The 8,823-nt window shown below is 40.9% G+C and overlaps 1 protein-coding gene across 1 annotated transcript; it reads left to right on the top strand.

The window, feature by feature from the left end:
- Positions 1–2,787: 2,787 nt before the first annotated feature.
- LOC114658457 (olfactory receptor 2AG1-like) lies at positions 2,788–3,819 on the top strand. The gene has a single exon (XM_028810529.1). The coding sequence runs from the start codon at positions 2,788–2,790 to the stop codon at positions 3,817–3,819; it is 1,032 nt and encodes a 343-aa protein (XP_028666362.1).
- The last annotated feature ends 5,004 nt before the right edge of the window (positions 3,820–8,823 follow it).

Raw genomic sequence — 8,823 nt, forward strand, 5'->3', positions numbered from 1 at the left:
AAATAAATAGTCACCGCACTCATGGCTTAGAGAGGGGACGTGGTAGTGTGGCCGAAGCGGTTTCCCGGGTGATTTGTGATGCGGACGGTCCTCACTTAAGTGCACAGGTGAGAAATCGTCCTCATCCGTAATTGGTGCCGGGAGCTGCTAAATGCCACATCTGATCCACATCCCCGTAATAAATAGAAGTGCGAGGCGGCTAGGAGGGGGACAGAGAGGAGTAAAGATAAGAGAGAAGGATGGAGGTTAAGGGGAAAGAAGCCTGGAGAAGTGGGGAGCTGGTGCGAATGAGTGACAGCAGGTTCGCTTGAGCAAAGGCAGGCAGCTGGAAGGAGAGCCCTGAGCGAATGTTTGGCCGACACTCAGGGTGGATGGATGGAGCTTTTCAGAGGAGCGGGAGTGACCAGGATCATAGACGGCTCGCCGTGGAAGGCCAAGAAGGCAGCGGCAGTCGTGGAGGCTTTGGGCGTGTTGTGCCCCAGTGTGAGCACCCTGGCCACTGGGGGAAGAAACCCAAGTCTCGGTCTGGCTGGAGCCCGATGTAGCCGGGGATCGGAGGGCTACCGGACCAGTATTGAAGGAGCTGCATATGCTGGTTGGGCGACTCCCGTGTTGAAGGGCCCAGAAGGGAGAAGCAGGGGAGTAGCCGGGTTAAAGAAGTATGCACCGGATTTTTTAAAGAAAGACTGCTTCCAGCCGTTATTTTAACCTCGTTGTTTTTAAAAGGATGTATTTATTGGATTTTAACCTCCATGGATTCACCTCTGTTTTAATGGATTTATTTATTCAAAGATTTGTGATGCACTGCACTTATTTAATCTGGACACTTTGTTTATGGGTTTGCTGATTTTTAATAAAAGCACTTTGCACTTTTTGCACCATCCCCTTGCTTCGTTGTTGTGCCTCACTGTCCAGCTCTTCAGTGACATTACCAACGGTGTCGGGTTCAAGAGCTCTCAGAAGGCGGATGGGATCATGGCGCGAACCCGCATCGTTACAAGACTTTATACTTTATCTTTGTTTTGGAGTACCTTGAGTGCCGTCCGGCTATGGGCCACTAGCGGACACTGACCGAACACAGTGTTTCGTGACAGCTTACAACCTTTGCACGGGGTAATTGGCTCATTTTTATACTTAGCGGCTCTTCTTAGTGCAGCGTATCTCAACCTTTAAGTATCTGCGACCCGAGTTTTCATAACAGTTTTAATCGCGCCCCCCTCTAAGGTTTTTTTGAAAGGAACCCACTAATTCCAATGTGTTCTTTTTAAATTAATGATATATCATAGATGCATATCTATATATATAAAATCCCTATGTGCGTCCAGGTGTCCGTGTGTGGGTGTCATCTGATGAAGTGCGCATGCGCGGGGCACGGTGCTATGCGCGATATTACTGTCAGAGAAAGTTAGAGGCGTTTTACAGAAATACAAACCAGTATTACTACAAGAGGAAATTAAAGGTACATAATACAGTGACGCATATTACAGCCACATACAAGCCAGTATTACTGTCAGAGGAGATTAAAGGCATATTACCGACACGCACGCCTGTATTACCGCCAGAGAAAATTAAAGGTATATTACGGATGTACGGACGTATATTACGGACGTACAAGCCAGCGGACGTACAAGACGGTATCCTTCAATAAGGGCGCGCACAAAAAGGCGAGCCTCACAAGGACGACCTCAATTGGGCGCAGCGAATAAAGGCGCGCGTAAATAAAGATCTGCACCTTTGTTGCTCTTCACATATTCCAGAGCCATCTGAACTAAATTATCTACGCGCCCTTATTGAATAGAGCCGTACAAGACAGTATTACTGTCACAGAAAATTAAAGACACACAATACACGGCGGCAGCCCACGAAGAACGGTCAGCACAGCAAGTAAACATCAACAAAAGAAAGGCTGAAAGAAAGAAAAATACGACCAACAAAAAGAATGAGGTCAAAGTCCCCTGCCATTTAATACAGACTGTTCCTACTAATGTTTATGCACTACTGTTCTAGCGCCCGTTATTGTAACGGGCTAAATGACTAGTTTTATTATATCTACTTAACTTTTATCAACATTTATGTAACACTATATTTATTTTTCTAGTATCAGAATGTAGTTTAAGTTAATTTGTTTTGGTTTCAATAGATGTATTTTTCATATTTTCGATTCTTGTTTTCTTATTTTTCACATCTTCCCGCCCCACAGGTTGAGAACCACTGTCTTAATGTTTATATTATCACATATCTAAATGACCGTCTATTGCATATTGTGAACTAGTTGCTTTGATTGTATTCTGGTGGGAATTGTAACACTCTTGGGATGGCTTGCTCGGCAAAAAGGCAAAATATAAAATAAACATTGATTGATTGGTTTTCAGTCTATATGCTGTGTCACTCCAAATGATAAATGAAAGAAAATCACTTGGAACGACATCATAGATTAGAGGGTCTGTTATTATTAATGCTTGTCAAAGACATTGATTTTCCCTTTTCTAGCACTTGGGTTGATTTTAGTTTATTATTCTACAGGTTAGAATCCCTTTTGTGCATATAGATCCAATAGAGAAGAGTGGGCAGGACCTTAAGAGCTGCCAATTCTTGTCCTCGCTATTCATTTCTATTCTCGTTTCCCACAACAACAGCATTTTCCATCTCTGCCCAGACAAAAAAAAAAAAAATCCAAGACGGCACTCAGTGATTGCTCAGGACCCGAATAGGAGCGTCTGTAACTGACAGCGTGTCAAACACACAGAGTACTCTGAAGTCAATCGTTACATCCTTCTGTAGCCTGGTATGGATTTTCTGCAGCAGGTGAATGGAAATATTTGTGTCCCATCTGAAAGCTGGGCAAGAAATGGATCACATTCCGATCAAGCCAGGAGTTTCTTCAGAGCAATGCTGACTTCTGATGTGGCTATCAATGCCCTGATCGCTGTCTTTCTGGTTTCATATTGTGTGACTTTACTCATCAATGGTTCAGTCCTCATCACCCTTCAGAAATCGGAAGAGCTTTCCTGGCAGCCCCGGTTTATTTTGGTGAAGAACTTGCTCATCTGTGATCTGCTCTTAATTTCTATTATAGCACCTTCCTCGCTGTATGCATTAATGAAAAGGCAGACCGTTCAGTTTGGCATTGGGTGCCTGGTGCAGTACACTTTCGGGACAATATGTATCGCTTGCATGTTCTACACTTTAACTTTAATGGCCCTGGAGAGATACATGTACATCTGCCACGCTATTCAGTACTTCAACATTCTCACCTCAAAGCGGATCAAACTGATCATTTCTACCATTTGGCTCGTGTCGTCTGCCCTGTGCATGGTGCATGTCATCCTGCTCATTTCCAGTCCCATTCCTGAAGAGAAAATCACAACGGGTTTACTCTGCGACCCTGACACTCTGGAACAGTATTTGGGATACCCACCGGTTGCAGCTATTTTCCGAAAATCCTGGGGGCTTCTGTCTCTGGTCACTTGTCTCTTGACTTATGCTGTCTGTTATTGTAGCATGTATAAGGAAGCGAGGAACGTGGTGGAGCCTTTCAACCACACCAATGAGAGAGCCCGCAACACGCTCATCTTCTATGGGGCCATGGTAATACTACAGCTCACTCCTTATCTGTTACAGGCCCTCATAGATTTTTTTGTCAAAATGAGTAGCAACACTCTTCAGAACCAGAATACAGGAAACAGGCTACATCTTACTTTGCTGCTCTTAATTTTGTTGCCACCATGTGTCAACCCAGTCATTTATGGATTCCGAAACAAGGAAGTGCGCAACGCCATTCCAATGATGCCCCATGGTTCAGTGAGCGTCTTGGACTAATTTGAAGGAATTTCTCTCTTTGCCTGACAACTCCTGCTATTCAATTCGTTTCTTCTGAGATATTTGCAGCTCAAAGAAGACTAGGCGATGACACGGAGATGTTAATAGAGGAGTTGAAAAGCTCAAAGTTAACCATCTCTATAGATGGGACCTCAGACAGGTAGATCAGAGAGCAGCACACGTTAATGACTGCACTTGGGAGTTTGTCATGAATTCTATGTAATAGACAGAAATACCTCTCATACAGTGTGAGAAGATGTTTTATTAGTGAAAAGCCTGTAGAAATGCCTCCAGATCACACTTTATATTGAACATGACTTGCATAATATCAGCCGGATGTACATGAAGTTCTGTTAAATGGAGTCAAAGTTTTGGACTTGGGGAAGTTTAGTTATTAAACTTTTGATGGCCTCCATCACTCGAAGGTGACATTGGAAAGGAGTGCTGTAGTTTCCCTTATTGTTGTTGTTTTTTTTTTTTTGGGTGGTGGTCTCAGTTCTGTCTGGAGGGCAGCATTGCTTTCTGTGGGCTCGCTTGTCCTCCACTGCTTTCTGGAGTGTTTCTTCTTTGGACTTGAGGTGCTGCTACAAGATTCCTCTCCATTTTGAACGATCGGCTCCCAGGTCTTCCCAGGACTCGGTGCTGATGCCCAGGACCTTCATGCTCTGCCCCTGTGGCTCTGCTGTTCTCTTGCCTGATGCCAGCCAATTGTGGAGAATGTCTTTGGGGATGCGGCCATTGACCAAGCCAGTGCAATCTACATTGCCTGAGCGGGGCGTACATGTTGGGTAAGCCAGCACGGAACAGAACCTCAGCATTGGTCACTTTGTCCTCCCAGGAGATCCCAGGATGCAGCGGTGGCATCGCAGGTGGAAGGTGTTAAGTCGTTTCTCCTGCTTGGCATATGCTGCCTGCCATACAGGAGTGTTCTGATCACACAAGCACTGAAGGCAGCCATCTTGGTTTTGACTGTCAGCTTTTAACATAACCAAATCCATCAGTCACTTCAATAAACAGATTTACTTTATCTTGTCCAATAGGTCAAAAGGAATTAGAGAAATGGCATTTTTTCTAATATTTAAAAAAAAAAGAAACTAAAATGTATTGGAATTTGATTTGGCTTAATTATTAATTAATAATTCCTATTACTAGAATTAATATTTCGCCTGATCACAATGGTCAAGTACTATCATAGTGAAGGACTTTCACGTCGTTCTTCTAAACTAGTGGGACTCGTGTATGTTGTCTGAGGTTTGCTGTGTATATCGTCACAAGTGTCATACTTTAATATCTTTTTATATTCATCTATCCATTTTCATGCTGACGTAACTTATTTCTGTGTCACAGCGGTTACAGCTTGTCATGGTGGCGATAGTATTGTCTCTCGCTTCGACTGCAGTCATTTGTCTTTAACAGGCCTAGGCGGGACCCTCCGCAGTGACAGTGCTGGCAGAGGGATGTTGAGGGGAGGCACACTCGTGATTTACTGTGCCAAGGTCATCACAATCCTCTTTCATTAACTTTGCAGAATTGTTCTTATGGTGAAGCACAATACTCTCATTTTCTTGAATTTAATTTAGAAGCAAGTAGACTCTGCACACAGAATGTTTTGTTTTTCTTGAGTAATTCATATGAAGTGTAGCTTTGGGTGAACTCCAAGAGATATGAGAAAATTTGCTGAGCACCAGCAAACCTTTTTTTTAGTGCTGTCATGCCATGTTCATCACATTGTAAGTCATGTATGTGCAAAGAATACTGAACAATTATGTTTATTGAAGGAGTGTGCTACATGTTGAAACCAGTTTTAGACTAAATATGTGTTGTAACTGTTAAATGAATTGATTCAGCACAAAGTAATTGAAATCTAGTGAGGGAAAGGTAACTGTTCAGTTCTAGAAAGTTGATTCAGTTTATCTGGACAGATGAAAGTTGATTCAGTTTATCTGGACAGATGAAAGTTGATTCAGTTTATCTGGACAGAAGAACTGAATCAACTTTCTAGAATTTCCTTACTCGGATTATTGAGCATGCATCGTAACTGCTCAGTTTTGTTCTGTTACTGTTTGTGTAATAATAAAGTAATGAACAAAATGTTCCTGAATGCAACATTAAAAAAAATAATTTAGGAAAACAATTTGTGGCAGACCACTTGCTGGCTTTGTATTTTTCAAGGAAGTAATTATACAGGCACACTATCTGCTGGTAAGGGCAATATTACACTGAAGCATCAATGTCTGGGATTGTTCTCATAAGTTCCATTTGGACCATGCAGTGCACCTGCAGTGTTTCAGCATGACTCACGATTCGACAATTTTATTTGTCACACACAAACACAGTTATACGGGTACAAAGTGCAGTGAAATGTGCAAAAATGAAACACCTTGACACAGGAAGAGCCACCCGTATACTTGAATAAGACTGCAAATATTGATAATAATAATAAATTACATTTATATAGAGCTTTTCTCAGTACTCAAAGCGCTATCCACACAGGGAGGATTGAATAAGTGCGCCCCACAATTTTATTTAGTCACCTATAACCACGAAAATTGTGGTTAAACAAATTTTTATTTTTGGTTTTTAGTGCGTTCATAACTAAAGTAAATAAAATCGTATTGCTTAAGAATTTTTAATATATTTTATTTTTTACTTTTTAACTTTTGAGTATTTTTCAAATGATTTTTCTTTAATCATTTTTCATGAACAGGAGGCTTCTTTAAAAGTTTTACATAATATATCTTCTTTGCAGAATTATTTGAATACTAAAATGAATTATATTTTGGTCTCTATTTTTCTGTTCAGGCTCTTATGGGATTAGCGCTCGGTCACTGCAAAAAAAAAAAAAAAATATATATATATATATATATATATATATTGACAACAGAACGGCAAGCTTACAGTAATCCTTCCTCACTGTGATCATCAAGGCTACTTCTTCGCAAGAGTAAACAGGTAAAGTCAGGACGCATATTTACCCGCTCCACTCACTGGTAAAGCAAGTGGGGGCAATCCAATGCGTCTCTCACTTGTATGCTCCTCTATCTTTATATATGATCTTCATTTGGATCTTGATCTTTGTTTGTCCGCGAATTCATAATTCAACCGACACGGTATCCTTCAATAAGGGCGTGCACAAAAAGGCGAGCTTCAAAAGGGCGACCTCGATTAGGCGCATCGAATAAAGGCAAACGCAACAAAATTATTGCAGAAAATTTATTAGCCAAAGGCAATGACTGAACGTATAAAAAGGCGAAAGCAAGAATATCAAAACATCCAATTAATTAATGCATGAACTTCTAAGCGAGACAAACATTTTCCAATCCTATATTCAGTGCATTTCCAGATGTGTTTCCCGTTGATAGTTTTCTGCTTTCTGAATGTGTAGCCTTCGACTACGAGTAGATGCTGTGCGACGAAGGGCCCAGTTCACGACTGACAGCCGCGTTTAAACAGGGAGCCCTTCACAGACAACTTTAACACGCGCAACGTAGTTGGGCGCACATGGCTAGTCTCACTATATTCTCTCTCCGTCATTGTTGTGTATGCTTTAAATGTAAACGCATAAGCATTAATTACGGCATAATTTGTTATCTAATTGCATCGTTTTTGACGGATTATTGTATTGTCATAGATACTGAACATGTATGCAGAATTTGAAGAAATTCGCTTCGCCAAAAGTGGGTTTAAAATGAGTTGCAAGAGTTGACCCAGACAAACAAACAGACAGAGGGGTCAAGTTAAATAAACTCATTTAAAAATATGTTTAGTTATCGTTTTTGAATGAATATTCTTGCCATTATTTAACTTGTAACTTTTAACTCTTAAACAGAAAGTAATCCACCACGAGCCGCCTGCAAATATTCATCCAGTGAACAGCGGCTGGTGATGGAGGGCAGGTGTTCACGCAGGATTTGTGGTGACAGATCAAGCTGAATATGGGCAAATAAAGCGTGTGAAATAGAAAACGATTTACGTGCCGCCTTTCATTGCGCTTGTTGTATATCAAGATGTAATGCAAATGCCTGAAATCGGAATGTGCTGGTCAACATAACCTTTGCCACATGGACAGGAAAATCACGAGTGAGAAGCGTTTCAGTTTATTTCTCAGGTGCCTGCATTTTGTTGACAATAACTCACCTGCCACTTCGCACAGGAGAAATCCTTTCTGAAAATAAAATTGCACAGATCGAGAGACTGACGGTGAACATAAAAGATCAGCATATTGTTGCTGACCAGTCACTTCTGATTTTAAAAAAGTCGTTTAACAACAAAGCCATATAAATCTTGTAAAATTCCTGAGTTGCAACATCTCTACTGAACTACAGGTAAGTAGGCAAAAACAGTCTGCCAACTGGTGAAAAACTAAACATATAACTGTGTTTTTGTATTTATTCTATATTTATGAATTTATCTTTTTTTAGTTTATTTTCACAACTCAAAGTACCTGCTATTGTGAAAATAATCCAGTAGCAGAATTATGATTTAAAAAATGTGTCCCCCTTTTTTCTGTTTTTCTCTTAAAATAGATAATTGAAATATCATATTCCTTTTGTTCCTATCATATACTGTATATTACATACGAGGGATTTTTCCTGCCTTGCATCCAAAACTGCTGGGGTAGGCTCCAGGTTTCTTACGATCCTGCTCTGGATAAACAGCTTTAAATAATGTATATATTGTTCCTATTCTCAGATGCTGTCTCTGTGGTTTTGTCACCGTCCATACTCCTATTACCTGCTCTTGCTCTGCCCATATTAGGTTTACTGTTCATATGCATGGACTATTCAAGTAACTAACATTGACACGACATGCTTGTTTTTATTTGTTTCCTTCAATTCAGCTAGGTGGGGTCTGCACACTGATTCAAGCCTAAGCGTCCTGTTCTTCCTAAACCTGTGACTTTCATGATCACACCTGCCAGAACACAGTAGAATCTGTTTCTGATTTTTGATATCTTTTCAAGCTTGCAGGTGGCAAAACTCTGTCTATAAATTGAATGTGCCT

Source organism: Erpetoichthys calabaricus, chromosome 10 (genome assembly GCF_900747795.2).
Source record: "Erpetoichthys calabaricus chromosome 10, fErpCal1.3, whole genome shotgun sequence".
NCBI classification, from domain to species: domain Eukaryota; kingdom Metazoa; phylum Chordata; class Cladistia; order Polypteriformes; family Polypteridae; genus Erpetoichthys; species Erpetoichthys calabaricus.

Bases quoted from the DNA above. Each gene is read 5' to 3' on its own strand.
- LOC114658457 (XM_028810529.1), top strand. From the start codon at position 2,788: ATGGATTTTCTGCAGCAGGTGAATGGAAATATTTGTGTCCCATCTGAA.